At 34.1% G+C, this 27,685-nt stretch overlaps 2 protein-coding genes across 3 annotated transcripts in view; one reads left to right on the plus strand and one right to left on the minus strand.

The window, feature by feature from the left end:
- Positions 1-27,685, plus strand: part of LOC128170467 (complement C1q-like protein 4) — a 290,459-nt gene that overhangs the window by 17 nt on the left and 262,757 nt on the right. The window lies entirely within an intron of this gene.
- LOC128170454 (serine-rich adhesin for platelets-like) lies at positions 1,761-26,431 on the minus strand. Of its 2 annotated transcripts, XM_052836223.1 has the most exons (13): positions 26,189-26,431; positions 15,693-15,753; positions 14,643-14,780; positions 13,473-13,772; positions 12,642-12,929; positions 11,191-11,484; positions 9,750-11,054; positions 9,240-9,359; positions 8,097-8,225; positions 7,214-7,354; positions 5,559-5,681; positions 5,204-5,294; positions 1,761-3,283 (listed from the first exon to the last, which is right to left on the minus strand). In XM_052836223.1, exons 1-13 carry the CDS (start codon positions 26,192-26,194, stop codon positions 3,055-3,057), a joined length of 3,225 nt encoding a protein of 1,074 aa, XP_052692183.1. In that variant the 5' UTR covers positions 26,195-26,431; the 3' UTR covers positions 1,761-3,054. The 2 variants fall into 2 exon arrangements, with proteins under 2 accessions (XP_052692183.1, XP_052692184.1); XM_052836224.1 differs by lacking the exon at positions 7,214-7,354.

Raw genomic sequence — 27,685 nt, forward strand, 5'->3', positions numbered from 1 at the left:
GTTTTTATTGTTAATTATAAGAGAATTTTTGCTTTGATAATGTTTATGCAATAAATGTTGATCCCAAAAATATATCCTTCAATATATTTGAAAAGATGTAGTACCTACATTGTATTTTACACAATTGTTTAAGGTTTTAGGCAAAAAAAAAATAACACAACGAGACAACAGACAAATAAACAAAGATAATTGCCATATATCACATACGAAATTATTCATCGTCTGACATAAAAAAATTTAAATCGCACAAATATCCATTGTTATAGCATTTAGCATTCAGGAATAAGATTTGTTTTACATTTTTTTTAGTTTTGTTTGTATCGTTGTAAGTCAATTATTGGTATTTCTTGCTAAAAGCCCTATAAACCCTCAGTCAATATTTGTACAAATGAATATTTTCTTGAGTGTCATATGTTCATATTTGATATTTGACAGTCCGAGGGAGCAACAATATTACGTACGTTCATCAATCCTTAGAACTTAAATGATGTTATTTTTTATGTCTTCATTAATTTTTGTATTACAAGTCCGATGCCTATGTCTGAATAATAAGAATATTTTTTAAAAAAATTGTTCAGTCATTGCTTTGACTTATATAACCATGTTTACTTGCAAACAACAATGTACTGTTGATTTGTTGTGATGTAGCCCACCAAGTGTTCTTTGTTTTTATTTGTTTCTGTGCCAATAATATCCACTCCCGTCCCTACATTTTAACGCCCATGTTTAATGTTTGTTTTCGCCTGTAAATGCTTTTTATTGGAATCGGTGACTTATGTGTTATTGCCTAACTTATCATGGGCTTTTCTTTCCTATTTTGTGATCTTTATTTATTTTGTAAATTTATTGCTGAAATGTTTATTTAAACGTAATTATTTGTGTTCTATATTAGAAAAAAGCTAAATTAAATTGTTGAAGCATAATGTACCTGTACCCTCTATGCATTAATAATAGGTTATTGAATGTTATGTTTAGAATGAACGAAGCTTAATTTATCATAAGTACATTGTATTAACTAAAGTTATACTTTCAGTAGTTTATGGTTGATTTATTCAAATGTTTTATTCGCTAATGATTATAATTAAACACTTTGATATTTTGCTTTTCCTTCCTATCATGTTGTCATATCTACCTTTTTTATTTTTATATTTTTTTTTTTTGGCTGCTTATCGTCACTTTAAATGAGATTTAGAAAATAGCCCACTTTTTTCTCCAACAAACAGTCGCTATAAATATTTGGCGCAGAAATACTAATCGGACAATAATAAAGCGGACAGTGTTCTAAGTAAGTTATATTATATCAATAAGTATGAAGGAAGCAGACATTGCTCTCAATTTTTTTTGCCGTGGCCTTAATAATCAGTATATACTTTTCAAAAAAAAGCGTTTAATATGATGATACTTCTAAATGATAAACCTTTATACATGACAACTGCCTCAGTCTATTCAGAATAAAGCAGCTGAATATTACATGTATTAATTTCTGTTAATACTAGCTTTTGACACAGAGAAAAGCTTTTTAGAAGTTCACTTCGATCGATGGACTTTTATCATACTCAACCGGTCAGCAGGCGATGCTTACTCCTCCTAGTTACATGATCCCACCTCTGTCTTTAGAGGTCCGTGTTGCTGTGCTTTTAATTCGTATTTCGCTTTATGGTTTTTAAGATGGTTGACAGTTTTTTATTGTCATTTTTATTTTAGACTGATTAAGCATGAAACGTTTATGTCTTAAAAGTGAAAGACAAAAAGAAGAAACATCCTATGTTTAATCAGTCACAAAAGAAGAATTTTTTGCACTTTTTATTGAATATAAATAGAATACATTTTAAACAAATATGAAATAGGTATCTCCCTTTTGGTACATTTTACATGAACAAGACATGAAAAAAAGCAAACAATGTTGATCTTAGATCCACAAAAAACCCATCTAATTTACATGTGACTAGTTTGAGACATACAAATATGGAATTCTTGGAACATAAAACTAAAATCATAATTTCTCCTGATGACTATAAATATTTTGTTCAGCTAGGTAAAATGTTAGAAGCGATGTAAAAAATATCGTTCTACGAGAAAAAAAATTTAAATTAGATAAAGAAAAAGAAAATTGCTAGTTTACTGTTTGTAAACAGTTTTACTTTCTAGGTAACACAATATTTTGCATATTACAAAATCCACGAGTAAAATAAAATCAATCATGTTTTATTAACGTCGCGCTAAATGTGACTTTTAACGCTATGTAATCTGTTTTTACTTTTAAAAAAAAGATGGTATAATATCCATTAAATATTAAAAAATAAATTTGAAAATGTTCGGCTCAAATGATGTCTAGGTTTCTGTTACATTTGGGAAAAAAGACAACTTTTATTGATATTAAAGAGAACAACTAAATACAATTTCAGTGAAAAATAAAAATAAAGGTAAGGATTTGAATATTACCCATTTGATTTGTTTTACTTAGACACAAATATTTTCAGAGATGTTTAAAAATTACACATGTCCTCATTGTGCATACATGTATTTACTAAAAAAAAAAAAAGCATGCGAAAAAATGCATATACTGATGCGATTCAAAAGACAAACCAAACTGTTAACAAATTTCATAATGTCAATGGACTCGAGATACATAAACTGGATCACTCTGTAATTGTCAAAAATTTTGCTGGAGCAGACCAGACCTTTTAATTCCATGATTAATATTTACTCTTCAATATTCAAATCCCATGGTTATTTTTAAAAGCCCCCGTCATGTCAAGGCCCTCCTTCTCATGACAAGTGTGGTATCACCAAATAAATCACTGAACCCACTATCACACTTTAGTTTGTTCTTTGAATAAATATTCATCGTTTTATCGATTTGCCATATTTCCACGACTCTCATCACATATTTCCTAAAACTAATCACCTTTGACCCAAAAGGGCAAACAAAACACTTAATCCAAAACTTTTTTCACCTTTTTTTCCATTTGACAAAACACATCGGGTTCGTCATACCCGAAATCAAACTATGCTGTATATACGAGTGAAAGCGATGATATCAGATAAAGCATTTTAGAGTGTTTTGAGCGAGCCTGGATAGAAGTCACTGTGTTCATCCATCGCGTACATTTGTTCAGCATACTGCGTGAAGTGCGTGCTGTTCCATGTATTCCAGTCCTCCTTCACGTAATACGGAGGATAGAGGACATTCGGGCGAGGAATTTTAAAGTTCCCGCTCTCCGTGTCGTCTGATGACGCCATAGACGTACTCATTGTGCTTGGTGGTTTTTTGTCCAATTTTCTGTTAAAAATGAAATTCGAAAGATGGTGGCATATCAAAACATATTGCATAATAAATGGCAATTTTCTCTACTGTAAAACGAGAAAATTTGGCGCATACATGTACGTATTTTAGCGCAAACGCAAGTGCTAGTACATTGGCGCAATTATATTTTAGCGCACGTCACCTTTCTTTAAAAAAGAATACAAAAAATGTTGTTGTTTGATAAACGATCACGCCCAAATTTAGTTCTGCGTTCACTCAAGCACGTGAACACAACGAATTTGATTTCTATCTCGCATGCACGGTAAACTGTCGTCGAGAACAATACACTTACTTTTGTGGAAATCGTCAGTAGATAGATATGAAAACTTCATTTATTGGGGAGGATGAGTAATTTTTGTTTGTAAACAAGTTTGAGTTATCGGACATTGAAATTAACGTGTCGACTTGGATAACACTAGAAGAGTCCCGAAACTAAAGGTGAAATCGAATGCTACAGTTACCATGAGTTTCGATCACCATGAGCAAATCTTTTTACAGTAATTTTACATTAAAATAACACAAAAAGAGGCATCGTCTTGTTATCTTTATATCCAATAATCAGAGATCAAAGAAATTATGATCAATCATGTATTGTCAGCGTTAACGATCGCCACGCTTAATCACATTTTCACCTCGAAGCGCTAAATAGAAGTGGCATGGGGAGAAGCCCAATTTTCAAGGTGCTAATGAGAGATAATACAAAGCAATTAAAATTGAATTAATTAATCCATGTTTAGGCACTTATACCCGACAACCCATACCGTTTACCCGTGTAATTGTTTAAACAAACAGAATCGACGGCATCTGATATTACGTATACGAACACTTCTATATAGCATTAAAAATAGACTGACATTATTGTTTTGCAACTTGAAGAAATTTACTACATATTGAAAATCGTTGGCGCATTATTAATTTTAGCGCTCAGAGGCAGTTGCGCCAAAGGCGCTAAAATTTGTAGTGCGCCATATTTTCTCGTTTTACAGTATGTTACTGTTTATTTTTTTGAACGATGATGCGCTTCGTTATTTTATTTTTGTTTAATTTTTAATAAGATTATTTTTAAAAATGATATTTATCAAATATCCCACTACATTTTTTTTAAAGGAGCAGGGGTGCATTTTTAACAACGAACATGCAAACAAAATCTAGAAAAGGAATACAAATCAGAATTATTGCAATTGACCCGGGTTTTTTTTTCAAAGACAATGAATTACATGTATAACATGTAACTCATATTTTCAATATGCTACACTAATGTCCATGATAAATATTCCACTACTTTACTCTAATACATTTCCCTACCCTATTTCTACCAATGCCTTTTATCTACTAAATATATATTGCCTACTGATTACCTAAAAATAGGAGAGCATATCTTTTGTTGGCATTGGAATATTCCTGTGCGGGCTGTTGATGTACAAAGATAGAAACAGTATTACCCTTTACGTACTACATGTACCTATATTTATCGGATATTTGAATAGTACAAAGATAAAAATGTCTTGTATGACAGGTTTTTCTCTTGATTGAACACTTAAGTAAAAATACTTTATTCAATGATTCAACCTACATGGACATGACAATGACCAGATCATTCTTAAAATTTTAGATATTATATATTTAGTCATACATTGTACAGTCATTCATATTTTTTTTACAAAAAATTAAAAATATTTTAGCCTTAAGTTTGCATTTTTCCCCATACCATTATATACTGGGTACGACTATCAAACCCCCTTAAAATAAACTCTAAGATATATTTTAAAGAACTAGCTAACACCTGACATTATTGGGTGGACGTTAGATACTCTAAATATCTTTATATTATGAAAATGAGTTGCAAGAGCAGAGACAAAAAATTAACCTTTCTCGCACCAGTGGCACTTAACTTACCGGCGTCGGTTGCGTCGGGTTAGCGCCAGGATGATACCTATCACATTGATCAGAAAAACAAGGCCCGCAGCTGCAGCTATTGCTATACTCTCTAGAAAAGAAGGTAAAAAAAGGTAAGAGTAAATAACTTAACTTTTGACTTATTTTTATTATTCAAAGACAATATTTTTCAACATAATTTTAAAATCAAAACAAATTAATTTCTTCTTTTTTTTTGAGTCAAACTTATGTTAAAATGCAGATGTAGCATACTAGTATATATGTATATAAAAAGCTGACACATCCAACAGTGATGTGCAGCATTATAGCGAAAAAGGTTGTTGAATGACGAACGTGCATCATATTTTTTACCGACCTAAACTTCCCAGCCCTGCTGTCCCAGTGTAACTTTTCTCGGCTGGTTCTTTTTCCTTCAGTTCCGGAACTTCCGGAACATGCGCGGTCGTGTTAACGCTGGTTGCAGTGGTATTTGGAGACACTAAGGTAGAGATAGATTTGTGCAAAGATAATGTAATATGACAAAAGTCTGTTGTAGAATTTATTGTTACATACGCAATTATTTTATTAAATTCTTGGCAATATTTTTGTTTTAATTTATAAACAGAAATAGAAAACTGATCGATGATTAAAATCAAACAGGATTTTCTATAGTTGACATATTTATTTGACATTTCTTTCATTGCCAATTCAAACAAAGTCAATAGATCGACCATTATAACCTTCCTTTGCGCATGCGTGAGACATACAGGTATAACATGACTTGTTTAATCAACTACAATCAACGTCAACAATTCTTAATTTATTAGTGTTTCATTGGTGGACAAGAGTAGCCAACAACACATAGGAACCAACGAGAATTTTCTTGTATAAATATTTCAGCTTGACTGCTTTTTAAAGAATTAGCAGAATAAAATCAAAACACATTGAGCATAGATTCTATTGTTAAACCCAAACTGCTCTGTCGCTAATGACGTCAGAGACACATTTCATCAGTAACATATGTTATACACAAATACAGTCTAAGTTACAGCCTGATAAAAAACCAATCAGAAAATTCCAAATACTAATTAATCTACCACTATAAGGGGCCTAGATCTATCTTAAGGACTTAAGGACAAAGACAACTAACTGTAGGATCTACTGACTAAGGTATGAGAATGACATGGAAACGTGTACTCACGAATACAAGGGTTTTACTATCTACCGCTAAAGACGCGAAAGGAGAACACTTGGATACAGGTATTACTAACTACCGCTAAAGACGCGAAAGGAAAACACTTGGATACAGGTATTACTAACTACCGCTAAAGACGCGAAAGGAAAACACTTGGATACAGGTATTACTAACTACCGCTAAAGACGCGAAAGGAAAACACTTGGATACAGGTATTACTAACTACCGCTAAAGACGCGAAAGGAAAACACTTGGATACGGGTATTACTAACTACCGCTAAAGACGCGAAAGGAAAACACTTGGATACGGGTATTACTAACTACCGCTAAAGATGCGAAAAGAAAACACTTGGATACAGGTATTACTAACTACCGCTAAAGACGCGAAAGGAAAACACTTGGATACAGGTATTACTAACTACCGCTAAAGACGCGAAAGGAAAACACTTGGATACAGGTATTACTAACTACCGCTAAAGACGCGAAAGGAAAACACTTGGATACAGGTATTACTAACTACCGCTAAAGACGCAAAAATCGCCATACTTTTGAGTATTTGGAAATTAACATACGTATACAGTGACTCTAAAATTAAACTACGCCTAAGGACGTATCATAATCACACTTGAAAGGACTCGGATTGGTTAAAACACGGATCGTATATAGATTCTACTAACTACTGCTAAAGACGCGACAATTACCAGACTATACAACACTAATACATGACTTTCACTGACAAACGCTAAGGGCGATACAATTACCAGACGTCAGATAATTCGGATCGCTAACACACGGACACAGGTTCTACTAGCTACCACTGAAAACGCGAAAATTACCAGGTGGCATGAGTGCATTTGGAATGTGTACACGAATATCGTTGATTGCTTTGAACAGAATCATTGTGGACGAGTTAAACATACTGGAGATCATGGTCTCAAAGGTCACGGTCTCCGTACCGGGGTCAAGGTCAGGTACAACTGTGGAAGATTTTTATCAAATACCTATTACTATTATCTGTCACTAGATTCAATGCTTTCAGTGACTGAATCTTCTGTAATTCTAGAATCCACAAACTGACACTTTGCGACTCTTGTGACATGAACCTGTTTAATTCATCTCCCTACATACCAGTTGATATACTGTGGTTTCATTAATATTCAAGGGTATCAATTTTCGTGGATAAAGTGACAATCACAATTTCAAGGATACGTTAATTCGTGGCCAATGACCCTATCAATACAAAATGTTAATAGAAATTGCACTTCAATGAACATTTAATTTCGTGGATCAACTTAATAACGAAATCCACGAAAATTGGTAATCAACGAATATTGATGAAACCACAGTAAATGCTTTGGCTATGTAACTAAAAACTTTTTTAAAAATGTTTTCCAGAGTATTCAGTAACTGACAAAAAAGGTTATACTTTGTAACTTTGTAACATTACCAAGGGTTCTTTTATTATTAATGATAATAAGAATAGTACTAAAGATATTAATGATCATAATGATGATGTATTTAATGCAAATGATGATGATGATGATGATGATGATGATGATGATGATGACGACGACGACGCTTTTATACTGTTTATTCTAATGTCAATGATAATCGCGACGTTGGCTTTTCTTTTGGTAACATTACATAATGATGATGATGATTACGACGACGACAATGACGATGATGATGATTATTATGATGATTATGATGAATACTTACAACATCCCGCTGCTTTGGACTCGTCCTCTTTATTAGGACAATCTTCTTGTGTGTCACACAGCCAGGATCCAGGAATACACCGGAAGTTGGAGCACCTGTACTCATCCGGCGGACAGACACGGTCCTTATCTGCAAATAAAGCCACTCTGGTTATTTTTCTCGCAGAAACTTGACTCTTCTACCTGAAAACACAACGCCGTTCCTCGCTTATTCCCTTATCATATGAATTGACCTTGGTTTCAAGTTACCCAGACTTCTAAACAACAAACTAAACTTATTGTGTTTTTCTCATTTGAGCAGTTGAACTAATTTTGGCGGCATTATTTTTCAACTAAAAAAACTGGACAAACATAGCTCTACATTAAAATTAAGTGTCAAAGTAGTGTGAGGTAAATACTGTTAACCAGCTTTTGTTCGTGACGATTTTACTTCACGATTTACCTAAGATGAACTGGTTTGCGGCGACTAATTTTCACGACCAAACCTTTTCCACACCTGTTTTTTTTTTCATTACAAGAATATGGCAAATAATGGTTCGCAGCGAGAATTATTCGCGACAATGAGGCTCTCGCGAACCTTGCGAAAATTTCTCGCACGTAAATTTGGTTAACAGTAATTTCAAATATAATCTGCGTATTTTTACAACATTCTACGATACCGAAAAGATAAGATACATTGTTGTAAGTTGTTCCAGACTTGGGGGTTGTAGATTCATTACTAAATATTGCAATATTGGAAAAGAAAATTTAGCCATTTTTTTACGTGTAAGTCGTTTTTTAGCATCGGTCGTTATTCCTCGTAAGCTTTCCATCAGCTTTAGATGTAATTCGTAGATATGAAGTCCCAGTGAATCGGAGGTTTGTGCTGCGTTGGGGTCTTTGTTCACAAATCGTAACTTTTAGTGGGACGCATTTGCGAGCTTATTTCAGACAATACGAGACGGTCGCAAAGTGAATATTAACTAAAGGTGGCAATCAAATAATCTCACTTTGTTTACAGTTTGCATAAGAAGAATTTCCTACTTCACAGAAAAGCCTGTCGTTTTAGTCGGAAGTTTTTCATGACTATGTCGTAAGCTTTTTACGATTAAGTCGTAAGTATTTTTACGACTTAAAAAGTATGAAGAACCAGACAGAGACTTACTGCAAATGGATCGATCCTCGTCCCGACCGTCCGGACAGTCCTTCTCTCCGTTACACACCCAGTTGGACGGGATACACAGGATTTCAGAGCAATGAAAGGCAAGGGACTCACACAGGTAGCCTGTGTAAATGTAAATCATATTTATTAAAAATGATGAATGATGCAACAATTTATTATACAAATCCCTTTTACTTATTTGAACTAACAAAATTATATATCAGTCTTCAAATGTAAATAACGATTTTGTATTGCTTAGATATATTCAGTTGCGTTCTTTAGTTATATTGTATTTATATGCACTGAATTTTACATCGTTATGCCATTTTATTATTTTATTTTTTTTTGTAAAAAAAAACATGAAATTCAGTGGATTTGTTGTCGAGTAGATCTACTGCAGAAACAAAAACAACAAATCATCGTCGAGCTTCTTACAGAAAATATTTCCTAGTGGATATTGATATAACTACGAAAAAAAACAATCATGAAAAAAAATGTTTTTATCAGTCTTACTATTAATGGTTGGTCCAAAAGGAAAATTCGTTGACGTTTTCGGTTGGTTCGTAGGAGAACTAGTTTGGCTGTCCCTGCTGAGATTCCTGTCGTCTGTTGAGAGAGATTGAGTCGAGGTTGTCGGTTGTCTTGTGGTTGTCGAACCAGTTTGACTGTCTCTGCTAAAGTTCCTATCATCTGGGTTTGCAGACTCGGAGTTGGGGTGAACCGATGAAGTTGTTGTTGTAGACTGAGCAACAATCTTTCCTGTGTCAGAGGTTGTGTTCGACGACGTCGCCATTTGTGTTGTTCTTTCTGTTGTTGTAGTAGCTGTTTTCTTAGTAGTTGTCATTTTGTTTTCATCCAATCCGAAATCTGTTCCCGACCTTGTCGAAGATAATGCCTCTGTTGGGAATTCTGAAGACGGCGATGCTTCTAAATTAGAATCGCTTCTATTTATCACATTTCTATTGCTTTTGAGGCTACTTTCTTTATTCGTTGCAAGTGAAGAGTCGGCAGATGGTGATACAGAGGATTCAACATTATTTTCCTTATTCACTGTTGTTGTTGTTGTTATATCGGAAGTCACTTGCATGCTTTCTGATCGCTGTGTTGTTGAGAAGTCTCCCACTGACGGGCCTACATTCGTGTTGACAGTAGGTGTGAGTTTGATTTTTGTTAGAATCACTGAATTATCTTCGGTTGGGAATGTACTAGTATGTGATGTTGTACTGTTAGTAGAGGAATCATTTATTGGGTGGTCTGTGACTGTTTTCTCTGTGGGTGTAGTTATCGATGCTGTCTGTAGGTTTTCACTTGTTGTTGTTGTTATTTTTGTTGTTGTTTTTGTTGACATCTCAGCAGTTGTTGTTGTCGTTGTCGCTGCTGACATCTCATTTTTATCCACAGTTGTTTCTGTCCCAGAAACTGACGTCGGTGTCGTCGTTTGCAATTTTTCCGATACCTTTGCTTGAATTGTTGTGCTTTTAGTACTGGACTCCACATTTAAAGGTTTAGTTGATACAATCGAACTTGACGATGTTGTTGACTCCGATGCGTGTTCACCGTTGTCCAGCACATTCAATGTTGTTTTCTGTCTATTTGTAGCTGTCGTTGTTTTTGCTGATTGTGATGATATCTCATCGATTGTTTTGGTTGTTATATCAGCTATAGCTGTTGTTGTTGTTGTTAATATGTTAAATGGTGTTGTTTCTTTGCCTCCAGTTGTTGTTGAGATGATGTTGGATGGCGTTGTTTCTTTGTTGATTTTAGGAAGGGGAGGTGTCATTGCTGTCGGCAAAGTAACGTTCAATCCATTGCAAGTAGCTAAAATTTTAAATAGAATTATTTAAAATAAGAGCCTTTTTTTGAAATTGTTAACAAACACCAAATGCTCCTAGCTGATCTTGTATTTAATGTCTTTAAAGATTAAACTTTAACTAGCAAAACTTATTCATATTACCCAGTGACGTATTATTTTTGGCACATTGCCAAATATTTGTTGGATCCACCCAGAACTCCTCGGACGTTATCTCTCTGTACTCTCCTACACATCGGCAAATCCCATCCACACATGTTGCCGGATATTCACATTCGTCTAAACTACACTCCTCCCCCACGAAGCTGATGTCGGGGAGCTTGCATCGCCCGTCTTTGGTCGGTACGAAGATGTCGAGGCAGCGGCACACTCCGTCACAGAGAGCGAACGGGGAGATACAGCTGGTGTTGGTGTCACAGGCCTCGTTAACCTTCACAGCTGTGGGTGTAAAAGTAAACTTTGTTAACTAAGTTAACTGTGATCGAAGGTTATGTAAACGAGGCTACGAAAAAAACTATGTACGGTTTTCGTTGAATTCTGCCTGGTTATGAAATCTGATGAAAATGCATCAGATGTTAAATGGACATCTCTACTTTATAGAAATATAGATTTAAATTCCATTGACATCCTCTTTAAATTATATGCGGACAACTTATGGGAAACGCAAGATATTTTTTTCTCATAAAATCCGTGCAAATTCCTAAAGAAACCGTACCTAGTTCTTTGGCAAATACGTCAATAGGTTATTTAAAAAGTTAAACCATGTGAACATCGATTATTGTAATGCCATGAAAACAATTAATAAAAGCCATGTGACATTATATAAATAGTGCCTGTTTGGGAGGGTAACAGTTGAAATTGACACCCCGAGAAAACCATTGTCAACCGACGCGAAGCGGAGGTTGACAATGGTTTTCGAGGGGTGTCAATTTCAACTGTTATCCTCCCAAACAGGCACTATTTATTTTGTTATACTGAATGTCTTTTTTAAAATTTTTAAGAAAATTTTACTGCTTTTATGTAGGAATAACGTGAATTCTACAGCGAACCGTACGTGCATAATTTTCGCGCATGTAACATTTTTTAATGTTACCCGTTGCCAAGTGCGTTGCTAACGCTGAGGGTAATAGTAAATATTATTAACTGCGTCTTAACCAATCAGATTTCAGTATTTAACATGAAAGTATAACAATATATCTTATGAACATCGTGTTAAAAATGTTATAATATCTAGATTAACTTTTTATTATATCACAGTAAATTGAAACTATGGAAAAAGTCTTTACTGAAATGAATGTACAAAGAAAAGCAGGCGCCAAAATGTAGACCACAGCTTGGTTGTAAATTTTAATTCTCGTCATCAGTGAAGTTAGATTAGTTTTTCTTCGATTTTTTTAACAGCGCATTGTATTAAATGGATCATTGCTCACTTAAAGTATCCTTCCAGCATCCTAGGTTTCTTTAAATCTTCGAAACCTGATGCTCACGAAGACCAATGCAACCACAAAATTACATGTTATTGTATCTACTTGTATTAAGCATGTTTTATACAAGATAGGTTACAGAAAGTGACTTTAGTATAGAAAGCATCTCACCTTTCACACAAGATTTCCGGTCCGTCGTCGCCATGTATCCCTTGTCACACAAACAGCTAAAACCCTTGCAGCCTTCTGGACGACACTGCGCATGCGCAGGACATTGCTCGTGACGGGAACAGAGATCGTAAATGTCGGCGTCTTGTTCAACAAGGGACACGATCTTTGTGAACGATCTGGGAAAAGACGGGGTAGAATTCGAGAGGGACCCACCAGGCGGATTTACTGACGGGGGTGGTGTTGTCAGCATAGGTATAGGTATAGGTAACCGTGTCCCGTTACAAAAATCTAAAATAATTATTATCAATAGTATCACACGTATTTGCATATGCATGCCATGAGTCTTGATTTATTTAGTACCATGTATGGCAAATAAATTTTGGATTATTTATTATTGAAATTGAATTTCATCATCTTTTTTTTTTAATTCAAAATCTTTTGATTGTATAGTTTATAAATATCAGTCAACGTCATAAAGCTTTAATTATGGGACGATTTCTAGAAAATATAATAAACATTGCAGGTATAATGAAAAAAAATAGTAAAAAAGTTTTATGACAAAATGTATTAAATTATTCATAAACGTACAGGTACACAATGAATGGAAAAGCTTTCTTGACATATTTTAATCTCACGGACTTGTGGACTGTTTATTTATTTAATATAATTTTTATATCTACAAGTTATGTCCTTAACCAATAACAACGGTATAAAAATCAAAATCTGTAAATTACGAACAAATCATGATGTTAAAGAAGCTAGGGTGCTGTAAAGGACACCTGCTTAGAAACAGCCAATCTGTCCTCGAACAGAGAAACAAGTTCAACTTACCGACGGAGAAGTCTTTGTCAATACAGTAGTCAGTATTCATCGCATCAATCCAGAACTCCTCGTCGGTCAGTCGTCTCATATCTTGGGGACACACGCAGGTGTCCCCCTCACAGACCGTCCCCCCGCTACAGGGCTTGGTCAGACACGACTCCTCCAGCACGCTGAACTCTGGGTCCTTACAGCGACCCTCGGGGGTCGGTTCCATCAGGTCGTTACAGCGGCAAACGTTATCCTCACAGATTGCGAAGTTCGATAGGCATTTGCTGGTTTTGGCGTTGCATGAATATGCTATTTTTCTGGCTTTAAAATAAAGCAAAAGACTGGGTTTTTTTTAATTGTAATGTTGTCAGTTTTATCATTATTGCTCTATGAGTTTTGTACAGATTGTGTACATTTTTTTGATAAATTACATAAATACAAAAAATATTTGATTTAAAATATCACAAGCAATATGTATTGGCGTTTTACTAAATCTTCTATTGTATTTCTTATATATCGATTTTGTAAGCAGCAGGTGTATGCACTATTTATTCAATTGAATTTATTCTATACTGAAAAGAACAAAAATAATTCATGATGTCACAGCAGAAGTTTACTTCTATATTAAAAGAAAATTCTCGCGTTTGCAATTATGATAGAACCGTTTAAACAAGACCTTGGACTTTTCAGTATGATGTTACGATCTATTTCTTAAAATGACGCTGGTTTCAAGCGAAATATACACTGATTGTGTAGTCTTCGCTCAAAAGCCAGACAAATCTTGTTGATTTCAAAGAGCCATGGCTGTGTGGCCTACAATGAAATTGACAAGCCTACGTCACATTGCCGTTTGACTCAACTACCCAAAGTCCAAGATCTTGTTAAAATGGTTCTAAGTGTTGTCAGGTAACAAGAAATACATTGTACCTTATGCCTGGATTTTTGAATGATTTAATTTCCGCATTTTTCGCGATCTCTTTTACATCGCAGAATATTAAATGCGCAGAAATTATACATGTACCCGACATTGCTTGATATAAGAAACGTTTTATACGCAAAAAATTGACTACAGCAAATTCAAATAACATGTTTTCCCTATTTTTGCAAATTTTGTGACACGCGGAGAACACCGGACAAGCGGTACTCCATTAAACTAAATTTAAAAGGGAACCAAAAAATCCTAACACTTACCTGGTAAACAGCTGGCTCTGTCGTGACTATGGACATAGTTGGGGTCACAGCGACACGTGTAACCGTCGCATCCGGTTGGCCGACATCTTGAATTTTGGGGACACTGGTCGTGTCTTGTACATTTGTCAAAAACTAGAGCTGGTAAAAAATAGAGACAGATTTAATTTCTGTAGTCGACCACTTGATGATAATCACAAATTGTTTGTTATTCATTGTAATAATTCAAATGTTGCAACACACAGGATGTCAAAAAGTAATTTAAAAATTAATTCATAAACATTCAGCGATACAACTTGTTTTTTTCTAGTACCGCTGCTATTGAAAGTATTAATATTAAATATGTATACAAGAATATGTGATAATGCATAAAATATCATAAATCATTACATAATAATCGGTTATATCTGATTTTACATATCAATTACATAACAGCTATGCAAAACAGGTGGTTTCGAGGTACTAACCAACCCTGGGCATTTTTTCTATAATTGTACAAAGGCAATTGTGCCTCACGTGATATTCACGTGAAGATCTTTTCACGTGCATTTCACGTGAGGCACAATTGGCTGTGGATTTAAAGTTGTGTATAGTAAAGTATGTCGAATGGTTAACATTCAAATAAAATACATTAAAAAATGTTTATTTGTTTCATCTGGTTTTAAAATCCAATTTCAATTTAACAGACTTTTCTACCCCATTCAATAAAGAATGTACTTATAATTTCAGAACATGATATAGAACCATTTTAACGAGGCCTTGGACTTTCAATACTACGTAACTATCTATTTCTTGCGTCAAAACAAGTTAAAATGACGCTGATTTCAAACGATATATACACCAACTGCGTAGTCTTAGCTCAAAAGACAGACAAATCTTGTTGATTTCAAAGAGCCATGGCTGAATGGCCAGCAATGAAATAGACAGGCCTACGTCACAATGCTGTTTGATACAACCGCCCAAAGTCCAAGCTCTTGTTAAAATGGTTCTAATTGTTTTAAATATCTCTCGGGTGTGTAAAAGTACACAATGGGTTGTTAAATCTGAACTTACCATGAGCTATGGCAAAGTAACAGCCTAAGATAATGGCCGCGGTGTGGATTTGTGTCATTTTCTGTAAAATACAAAATAAACATTTGCTTCAATTGTAGATGTTCTATATGTAACAGTTTTTGTTTCTGGTAGACATGCAATACGTCTCAGAAAAAATATTTCCAATAAATTAAACATGTATGAAATAATAGAAAAAAAAATCGTGAGGTAAGCTTTCGTAGAATGTATAAAAAAAAGTCAAAAGATTTTTCATGGTCTTATTTCGTGGAGTTTACATGTATGAATAAATAGCTTCGTGATTTGTTGGAGATGATTATTGTTGGTAACGAGTACCCCAGGAATCTACAAACATCCATAATTCAAATGTAAATACAAAATGTTTATTAATAAGCTCGAGTTATTTTTTTTTTCATTATTTTGTTTTGGTGCCTGATAAACATCACAAGGTGTAAAATCTTAGCAATGCTAAGCAGAGATCAGTTCTATTTCCCCATGCAGGTGCGGGTGGGGAAACCAAGAGATATTTTTTTCAGCAGAGTTGGGGTGTTTTAAAGTTCAAGTTTGTAATTTTACTAATTGTGAATTTATTAAGCTCGGACTACCCATCCTAAACCCCCTCCAAGATCAGCGCATGAATGTGCAGCACAATTATTTACTTGACAATTTGTGTTTAATCGGCCGCAAAACGGTAAGGCACCGCTTTGTTGTTTTTTTATGGATATTTTTACGACAATTTGGTGACATAAATAGTAAGAGGCTGAATAGTCAACAAATTGCATGTACCTATCAGATCTAAATATGATTGGGTTAAATAAAAGTATACCAACTGGTAAATACAACTTTATAAAGAAAATGATTTGAAAATGATAATAAATTTATACTAAAAACAGAAATATATCAGAGGGTCAATTTTACACTATGATAATAAAATGAAGTTTTGTAAAAATCCATTTTAAGAAATAAAAGAAAAAGTAAATATTGTACGCCGTTGAAAATCTATACACAGAGTAAAGCCATTCTTGGGGGTATCTTTCTTAAATGTTTAATGAATCTATTATACCAATCTAAAGTAATATTAGAGCAAAATTTGGTGCATTTTAATATTTTGAGATGACCCCACTGAAAGACTGCAGAATTTAATATTTTTAACAAATTAGGTAGACAATAATATTACTTATCACATATTAAAACTGAGAAAAAAAAGCTATTGTAGTATTAATCTGCTTCAAATTGCAGAAAAAGACGATTTCCTATATATTCCTTTTGTAAATGTATGTGTTTTGAGCTGGCCCCTAAAGAGAACCAGAGGCCGATTTTTTTTAAACTTCGCAAATAAACTAGAGTTAGTGTAATTTACATATGGTTAAAAATAGAAGAGTTTTGCTATGATCGTTTTTCGCAACAACCAAAAAACCAATCGGCCTCATTAATAACGTTCGATATTAATTTTTTTTCAACACGAGTCCCTAGCCTGTATTGTACAGAAATGCACACAATACATTTTTCCCATGAAAATATTCCCATTAACAACGTAACCATTGGCAACCTTCGTAGTGGAACTGGTGACGTAGTGAAGTACAAAAAAAACACATGATTTTTTTGTACATTGTACGAAGTGCTTGCGCACAGAAAAGTTGTTACAAGACGTGCCTTTTGAACTCATGTCGGAATTTTATAACTGTTATCATGGCATTGACATGGTTGTTATCAATATAAAATGCGTGTTAGCAATGCCTCTCAGGAAAGCAAGCTGTGGTTGTTTGATTGACAGCTCTATGCAGAAATCTTAAAATCAGTCTGCAATGTATAGAAAAACTCTCTGTTTGGTGATGGCTCGAAGGTGTGAATGGATAATTAGAATGCTTTTCGTCACTTGCGTAGCTTTTATTTTTTTTTCTCTTATATTAATTGATTTACGGATGTTTTTCTTAATTACAGATTCATTTCATGCACAACTGCTTGCTTTAATTAAAGTGCGTGTTCTTCAAATAATAGAATATCATCTCTATAGTAATTCCGATAGGTAAAAGCTTCATCTGTTTAACTAACATTATATCCTTTTTTATTATAAGTATTAATGATATTTTAAATTTTCTAAGAGTTGTAAAGTTATACTGAAACCTGTTGTAGCCATGATGTACTACATAATAAATACGTATCTGTCTCACTAGAGGGCACTATCGTGTGAAGTTCCAACAGCTCAACCGTACACACTTAATTCATATTTGAATTTTCATTAGTAACAGATATTTGATAAAGAAAAATACCTTAATCAACATATGAATATCCACTATTAGCACTATTTTAAAGCAGCTACTTAAATTAAGTAAACAAGACTTTACAGAAACAAAATATATCCCCATCTCTCTCTCTCTCTCTCTCTCTCTCTCTCTCTCTCTCTCTCTCTCTCTCTCTCTCTCTCTCTGTCACTCTTTCTCTTGTACCATATCTGTAATATGATAGTCTGACCAGAATTCCGGATCGATAATGTTCGACCATGTTGGTTCCGTATTTAGTAGTTTTAGTTTAGTTTCCGGTTATGAAATAAAAAGATGGAAAACTCATCACGAGTTAAGACCATTTATTCCTCTCACATCCATCGTCCATTAATCATAAACATCGATACCGGAACATGGTGGAGAATCATTAACTGTTAATCTACACCCGTTATTTCAGCAAGGCCGTCTATGATGGATTCACAGAAAATCCATATTACGAGATTTTCCGGCCATGTACACGAAGACCCCCAGAAGTTCCTCGATGAACTGGACAGTTACTTGATCCTTCACGGCATTAAAGTAACATCGACAGACCGTAAGTGTGCTGCTTTTCACCTACATCTACAAGGACCGGCTTTGTCCTGGTACCAACGACTGGCCGACACAGTAAAGTATAATTGGAATAATTTGCGTGCAGCTTTCCTGGCACAGTATAACAACAACCGTTGTTTCCACATTGACGTTGAGAAGTTCCACTCATTAAGATTGCAACCAAACCAACGCATTGAGGACTTCTATGCCACAGTGGTCGATCTGGGAACAAGATTAGAGGTTGCTGACAGAGACATCATGCACCGTTTCATCGCGGGCCTCCCAGACCAGCTGGCGTTTTTCGTTCGGGCAGGCCGACCTATCGATTTGGCCCAGGCTTTTGAATCCGCCCTGTCTGGCGCCGCAAGTGGTTACAGGAAATCTGACCCTCCAGAGCTGTTGCAGCCCACTGCTGCCCCAGAGACTTGTACTACCATACCTATGGCTGCTGCTGCCACACAGCCGTCCATTGACAACCTCGTTAGGAAGATTGAGTTGCTCTCTACCCAAGTAGACGACCTTCGTCAGCTTAACTCTCGCAACCAGGACCGCCACATCCCACGAGGAGGATTCCGCATGTAGAACATAGACTGTTTTATCTTGAGATTATACATTGTATTTTCAACTTGTGTCTTTTCATTTTGATACATATTCAAAACCATTTTTCATTTTTATACTATAGCACTGTAAGTACAGTACTTTGCTATTGCTGAAACTTACGCTTTTTCAGAAAATCACCAATGTGCAATGTTTACTTTTTCCATGAATTCTAGCTTTTTCCAAAATAGTCACTACTGCAACAAAATGTCAGTGTGTTACACAATTGCAATTAACTTAATTGTATCTACATTGTTTACTTGGCATTTGCAGATTAGTTTTCTTCTTAATGCACTCTGATTTGAATATTGAGTTGTGTAAATGTGAGAGTGTTTGATGGGCCCAATGAATGGTGTATACATGTTTCGTACATTTTATTCAATTCTGATTTCATTACTATAGAATGTCCATTTCTTCAGGTTGACTACCATGGAATACTAGTATTAATAACAATGGAATTATTATTTTTGTGACAATGTATTTTCATTGGATGTCCATATTTCACCTATTGTTGAGATTCCCTTGATCTTTATCATTTATGTCATTTCTTGATTTTGGAATTCTGGTCTTTGATGTTGTTTGAAAAAATTCTCCAATTTTTTTTTCGCACGGCGGGGATGTACTATATCTGTAATATGATAGTCTGACCAGAATTCCGGATCGATAATGTTCGACCATGTTGGTTCCGTATTTAGTAGTTTTAGTTTAGTTTCCGGTTATGAAATAAAAAGATGGAAAACTCATCACGAGTTAAGACCATTTATTCCTCTCACATCCATCGTCCATTAATCATAAACATCGATACCGGAACACTCTCTTTGGATAGAAAGAAATGTATGGTATTTTGTGATCACTCAATTATCTCCATGCTTAACATAAATGCTTCATACATAAAGAAAAAAGTTTATCAGAGCTTCAAAAGCGTTTAACAATTAACGCAAGGTCAACATTTGTTTCGAAAGGTATACAAATCACTTACCGCACAAGATTAATTATGACAAATGACCTTTGATTAATTCGCAATGTCCTTAACCCCTGTTCGCACTCTAAAAGAAGCAATTTAAGCGATTTTTATTATAAAGTACACAATGTAATTATTTTTATCTTTTCAATATCAGAAAAGAACAGATCGATATTCAGAAAAAAAGTTCCAAATTTTCATGAGTCAAAACTTGAGGTGTCACAAAAATGATTAGGCTAGAATATAAGTGTGTTCTACCTATGGGAAAATCACCCTATACAAAACAACCATTTCTTTGTCAATCTCCTAATTGAGACTTTAGACCAATTGACAAAAACGTTAATTTATGCACATTCTGCAAATATTTCGTCCCCACCATTACACAAATCAAAGAATTAAGCGCCTTTCAGATCTCAATTCGCAATAAAGTAGTTTGTACCTTGATTAAGTCGGAGCAATGTAAATGACATATGGCCGAGGAATCAATCTTCTCGGAATCACTTTAATGACAGTGAACAAGAAGTTACACGTGTTTTAGTTGACAAACATCGCGGATCTTGCTTTCATCCTGTGACCTATGGTCAATGAGAGTCGTCCCTTAGTGTGATGAATGACAACTCATGCTTCAGTAGAAATGAAAAGGGGGGGTGTGTGTCTAAGTGACTCAGTAATACACTAAAAGCATGAAGTGCGAACTATCATTCTTTTTAAGCTAAAGAATTTGTTCCTGCATTATGATAAGAGAGAGAGAGAGAGAGAGAGAGAGAGAGAGAGAGAGTTGAAGTTGTAAAAAATGAAAACAAGCATGTTTATTTTGAGGTAATTGCTTGATGACATTTCTAAAAATGCACAATTGGGTGCTGACATTCAAAATCGTTCTTAAATATGACCATGTTTGATTTTATATCGACTTAAGAACCGGATATGTTAATCTTCAAATGTATTTGCAATCGCAGCTTCTCGGGCCTTTCCGGTAGATATCGGAAAGGCCCGAGAAGTTGCGATTGGTTGCATTTGTACACAAAATCATTAAAAAATACAAGTTTGGCTTTTTTAAAAAAGCTTACCGTCTTTAGAACAAACCCTAAACAGCAATTAGTTATCAAAGACAGTTTAATTCTTTTTTTAATATAAATGTCACCTTCCTCTACATAGCATGGCGAGTGGATTTATCCGAACATTTTTGTGTCATGTGTTGTTTAAGCCTGCGTGTCTAAAATTGAGAACTGTGTACCCGAGCTTGTAAGTTGAGATCGACTATAGAGTGAAGGAGATCTTATGTAGGGTTGTAGACTCGTATTATTTTGATAAAATCAAAGTTATACCACTGCATTTACCTATCTAAGGTGCAAATAACTTTACCGATATTAGGCAGACCGCATCAATTTTTGTTTGTTTTTAAATTTTGGTATAAATATTTGAATAAATAATGCTAAAAGAAAAACAAATAATTTCAATAGATATTGTAGAATGTTACTTTCAACTAGTTGGACCTGAAAACCAAAGGCTGAATTTCATTCATAGCAATATGTATTGCTTTTTCGTTTTCTCACTTTTTAAGATTTGAAATCTACGAAATTTGTTAAGTCGTACGTGAAAAAGATCATCAGAAAATTATCTCTCTTGCGCCGAACAGTATTTCAACCAATGAAATAAAAGTAAATTTTCACATCATGTATTTTCAACCAATCACAAAGGAAAGGAAGTGCACAACCCGGAGACTGTAAATTATTTCAACTCTTTATACCGTCTTCCAAGGAAGACGGTAATTATTCTTTTTACATTTTGTTTAATTCCAAGTCATTTTTCTAGTCACAGACATAACCAGTGTATTCTAATATAGCGATTCTTATTAAAGTAATTACTGAAACTGCTATAAGCCCCAAGGTTTCTTTAATCACATTGATCGCTGAATTCATATATTGTAGCTCGGTATACTCTATATGAATCTTTACCTTCTTTTACCATGGGAAAGGATTGAACGTTGCATACTTTTTTTCTTTAAATAAACTGTTTGGTCATAAAATGGTTACCGATAGGGAAAGTAATTAACGCAAAATGGCGGCGCTAGCGTTAATTACCGCCAATTCGTCAGACCGTGATCCAAACGAGGCTCTGACATTTTGAAGGCCATTTTATGTCCGCTGTTCAGCTGTGAATCATGAGAAATGGATGTCCATTTATGACCTGACGACGTTTGTCTCAAGGAAGAAAAGGTGTGATATCCTTTTCATGATTCTGACAAAACAATTTCGTTTTAAAAACAAAACAACATTATAGCTATTTTTGTATTTTCGCTACAAAAACACAAATAAGCTAAAAATGTTGTGTTAAGAAATCTCTTATATTGGGACTCATTTTTAAACCTCAAATAAAGAGAAAAAAAGCAAATTAATTTCAGTCACAACTTTATTAATTATTTTTTTCTGGTTTGAAAATTCTGCCCGCTCGAAATTCAATTAAAAGCCATTTTTATAACTTATTCTGCTACAAAAAAAATCCCAATCTCTCAGATTCCCAATGCTGAATAAACAAAACCAAAGCAAATCATCTGCATCTTTACATTTATGTGAAGTAGAAATTATTTGAATTTTTTGTGTTTGAAAACCCCGCCAAATCAAAATTTTAATAGGCGCGGTTTTTCAAATCCGATGCATAAAGAAACAAGTTCCCCGTTCCTAGGTAGGTATAAGATAAGTCCATTGAGAGTAGGGCACGGAGATTTGACAACAAAGACCGGTTAGGACGTTTATGACAGGGCGTGGATCAAATGACCGATATAATGAGGTCTCGGACGGGCAGGGCCAAATTCATTACATGCACAAAAGCGCGATCGCTCATGCGTGACGCATGGCATGGTTGTTTGTTGTGACCCCTATATGCACCTGTAGTTGCCTGGGTTTTTTAGCAGAGAAAAATAACTCAAAACGAAAATAGTGTCTTTTATAAATTTCCAATCTAAATCTTTTATAGTGGGACTCATTTTCAAACCTCAAATAAAGAAATAATTTGTCATGTAATCATTTTCAAATTTAGATTAAAAATTAATAAAAGAAAATAGGACGAGAAAAGGAAATTGTAAGAAATGAAAAAAGATAAAACGAATGTACGATTATGTTAACGCTCTCGATTTTGTGTGTGCTAGTGATTTTATGTATGGGGGAGGGAGGGGGCTAATAAGCAAGAAACATGTGAAACATGCAGAAAAAAATATGTTCAACAATTTACAACTTTATACTTTGATTTCCGGTAAGACTTCACCATCTTTTCAAAAACCACAACATTTGCAAAATATTTGTCAGAAGAACTGAAATGGGGTTACTTGACAGGGTTAATTAATATTTTTCTTCATTACAGGAGGTCACATCCGAATACAAACCTATAAGCATGGTTAAAATTTGTTTTTATTTCACAAACTTTGAGTTGCAATCGTGTGTATGTGTGTGTATTATCATAGGATTGAGTTCAACTGATATTGAACGTATACAAGCATACAGGACTTTATATATAAGCCGAGAAGCCGTAAACTGTTATTAATAAGAATTTGAATAATGTGTATAGATCTATTTCATTATCATAAATCAATTTTAAAGCATCAACCTTTTAGAACTTGAAAATAATTGTATATTTTACAATAATTTGCAAAGAATTTAAACATACACATGACAAATCATTCCGTTTGATGAATTTTTTTTCTTGGTGCAAGCCATTTAGTATGGCAGCACACGAATTTATACAAGTGTACATTTTTTACTTGGCAAATTATGTAGCGCTTGAAAAAAAAAATTCGTAATCTTTGTCATATGCATAGGGAATTTAACTTGTGTATCTATTTTTTTTCTTTTTTACTTTTCTTATTTTTTTTTTATAAAAATAACATGTATATATAGTATAAATATACTTGTTATTAAGTTCAAAAGTTCTTTTCGGTCATTACACCCGGGAAATTGTAAAAATGGTTTATTTGTATTCCATTCTGCGTAGAAAAAAATAAGCAACTCACTACGTATTTGAATGAACGCAAAATGCAACGATTCGTTAACAATTTTTTTTCTTTCCTAATTTTACAAAACACATTCCTTTATTTTCCTATACATTGTCAAAGCCGACCTTTTCATAGATGTACAGTTTTTGCTCTCCGATATTTGAAAATAAACGTCTTTGTGGTCTGGGAGTCACAAGGGCGTCTGTTCCATTGACAGTAAATTGACAGGCATTATATATCAAGGATGTGCACAAACTTATCAGTTCGATGATTTAAATCAATGCATTATTGATAAAATCGACAGTAAAATTAAGATCCATCGATCAGTTATGAACTTTTTCACATTTTCTTTTTTCTTTTTCATGTTCAGCATCTGAGTGTTGGGTTAGTTGTGTTGAGAGAGAGAGAGAGAGAGAGAGAGAGAGAGAGAGAGAGAGAGAGAGAGAGAGAGAGAGAGAGAGAGAGAGAGAGAGAGAGAGAGAGAGAGCGAGAGAGAGAGAGAGAGAGAGAGAGAGAGAGATTTCAAACGTTTTGGATTTTCTTCTGTTTCTCTTTATATATTGCGTTTCTTTTAAATTTATCTTTCGAAACACATGGGTTTTTTTGTAACTGTGACTGTTCATAATTTCAAAAAAAAAAATCTGATTTTTAAAATACATTATAAATCATTTGTTTTTAGGAAATCAAATACAAATCAGCCCTTTTAATGAACTTTTTAGTGTAAAAAAATTGTTCTGATAACGAACAGTGTTCAAAATCAAACGTTCAAAAGAAAAATACAAAACAGGAGTAGAGCAAACACGGGCCTCTAAAAAAAACTAGAGGTAGGATCAGGTGCCATGGAGGAGTTAGCATCCTCTGCTGACCAGTCACACCCGTCGTGTGCTCTTTATCGTAATCGGGGAAAACGGAAAAATCTGTAGACAATTAGGTGATTAATAATGGTCTAACAATAAGTATGAAAAACGTCAGTTAGCATGCAACCCAGTGGGAAGATTGTATTTTCTTACAAGGTCGTTGTATGGACCATAGAAATTACGGAAATATTACTTCAATCGAGACTGTTAATAGTCCTGTTTTATTAACTTGTTTGTCAGTAGCTTGACTCACCTTCGATCATTATAAATACTGATCTATATAGTAATATTTTACCGTCAACCTTGGGATGATTTACTGACTATGTTCGTATTAATAAAAAAAAATTAATTATAAATGCAATTATTTTCTATTTGCATAAATGTGCATTAGAAATCTTATTCAAGTTATGCAAATCAATGAAAACAGCAGTGACGAGGGAGAAAGAAAACACTCCTTTTTACGTTGCAACATACGATGCCAACAGGTTTGGAATGGTTTTGTGTATATATATATATATATATATATATATATATATATAAGCTAACTCTAATTCATATCGTAAAATTATCCGATACAATTGTTATGTTCATTACTGAGTAAAAATTCCAAAATCAAAATATAGGAAGAATAAAAAAAGATATTTTGTTAATTGCTTCGATATCAATACTTATTTTCTCAGATGCTATTAAAGACTTCTTAATATTCTAAACACAAAAACTGAAAAACTGTATTTTTTCCGCCACGAGGTTGCTATGCAAACATATGAAACATACTAATAATATATGCCTTCTGTATAAGGGACAGACTAGTGTATGTTTCATGACCAGAACATTACTACCTGGCCATTAATTAGACTGAGGGCTCTAAGAACATGCAATAAAGAACATAGAAACAATGTAAGTATTAACTCAGGTAACATTTATAACCCAGGTGGTTTTTATGTTTATTAACCTATGTATGTCGGAACCTTTCTATATCGAAAAAGAATTTTTTGTTGGGGGTTATTTTGTTACATTTAACCTTATTACAAAAACCTGTAAATTTAAAGTTATTAAATCTGATTTAGATTTAATTACACTTAAGTAAAAAGGAAAGTTAACACCTTTTTAAGATTCATATCATATCAATAAGAACATCTTAAATTTTATACGATAATGAATCATAATTTCTTACAAGACCTACATTCAATCATAAAAATATAATTTTTTAAAGCGAAATTAAACTGTTTAAATTGATAAACTGTCATAAAAAAAAAGAAATATCGTTCAGTTACACAGTCAATTACCTTCATCTTGGGTCGCTCTATATCAAATATCACAGCAAAAGATTTGATCTTCCTCTTGATTCTACATCACTTATTCCGTAAAGTTAGCCTCGATTCAATCCACAGTTCATTTATCCACATAGTAAAATATTTTCCTTAAATCTACATACTGCCAGAAATTTCTCTGTTAAAAACTATACAGCAAAATTATTAATTTCACTTGTTTCATCTCAAAAATACGCGCGAAAAAAATGCAACCCTTGTTGAGAAATATTTCTTGCCCGAGAAAAGTAACGAACGAAACGTCTTCTATTCCATGTAACTGGCCCTGTAGACAATACACAATAGGCAGGTAAGTAAAAGGTGTAAATCACACCTGTAAAACAGCGAGCTGTCAATCGACCTGTCAAATCGATCGGTTGACGACAGCTGGAGGTCACACCGAGAGAGAGGCCAAAGGTCAAAGGTCGTTTTAAGGTAGCGGTATTAACGTGGGTGTTTTTCTTCTCTCTAATTATATATAAGATAAGTTAATTAACGGCATAGATATTAACTTGACATTCAGTCTTTATGACAATTTATTCTAAAGATGACAAGCAGAGCTACTGGTCTCTATTTAGTGTGTGCGGGAGGGGGAGGAGGGGGGTCTCAGCTCTAAAATTGCCTTCGATTGGGGCGACGCTGGAAAACGCTGTTACAAATTAAAAAAAAAACATTTAAGGATGAGTTGTATTTTTAATCGAATTTGTACAACCCTTAAAAAACAAAATATTAAATAATTTTGATAAAATATATAATATAAAGTTATTAATCTATAAAAGTGTCCTAACATGCACTCTGTACCTTTCTAAACTGATCTGTTTTGCAAAAAAGAATAAAAGTTGACATGTTATGAATTTTGTATTTACTGCTACCCGGTAAAATTCAAATTTACAACATGATATTATTATGGAAAAAAAGTAAAATATATTATGAGGTTTCACGAACTTATAATTTTATAAATCGTTGCAAATACCTTATTTACATGTGTTCTAGAAAAAAATACCGCCAATGAATCCAAACCTGGTTTAAGAGCGATAAGGTTGTGTAGGCTCTTCGTTCATTATGTATATTTGATTTCAAATTTCAATTATAGTAAGACTTTTTAAAAAAAATCTCTTTCTGAATAAGATAAGTTGACGATGGGTTTAGAACGGACTTTCACGAGGCGAAAAACACAAAAATATTTATTAATCAAATACCGATCCCGTTCAATTGGATGCGATGAGAGAGAGAGAGAGAGAGAGAGAGAGAGAGAGAGAGAGAGAGAGAGAGAGAGAGAGAGAGAGAGAGAGAGTTGTTAATTTATGCAAAAAACAGGTAATGCAACTACTTCTTTATTTGAATATCATGTGTGTAATAGAATATATTATTTCAAAACTCTCTTCCCCACCTGCAATCTGTATCTAATTAATCTATTAATTATCTACAGCTGGTATAATTTTAAGATGCTTGCACTTTTAATATGTTGTGGGTTTA

The sequence above is a fragment of the Crassostrea angulata genome, chromosome 2 (genome assembly GCF_025612915.1).
Source record: "Crassostrea angulata isolate pt1a10 chromosome 2, ASM2561291v2, whole genome shotgun sequence".
Lineage (NCBI taxonomy): Eukaryota > Metazoa > Mollusca > Bivalvia > Ostreida > Ostreidae > Magallana > Magallana angulata.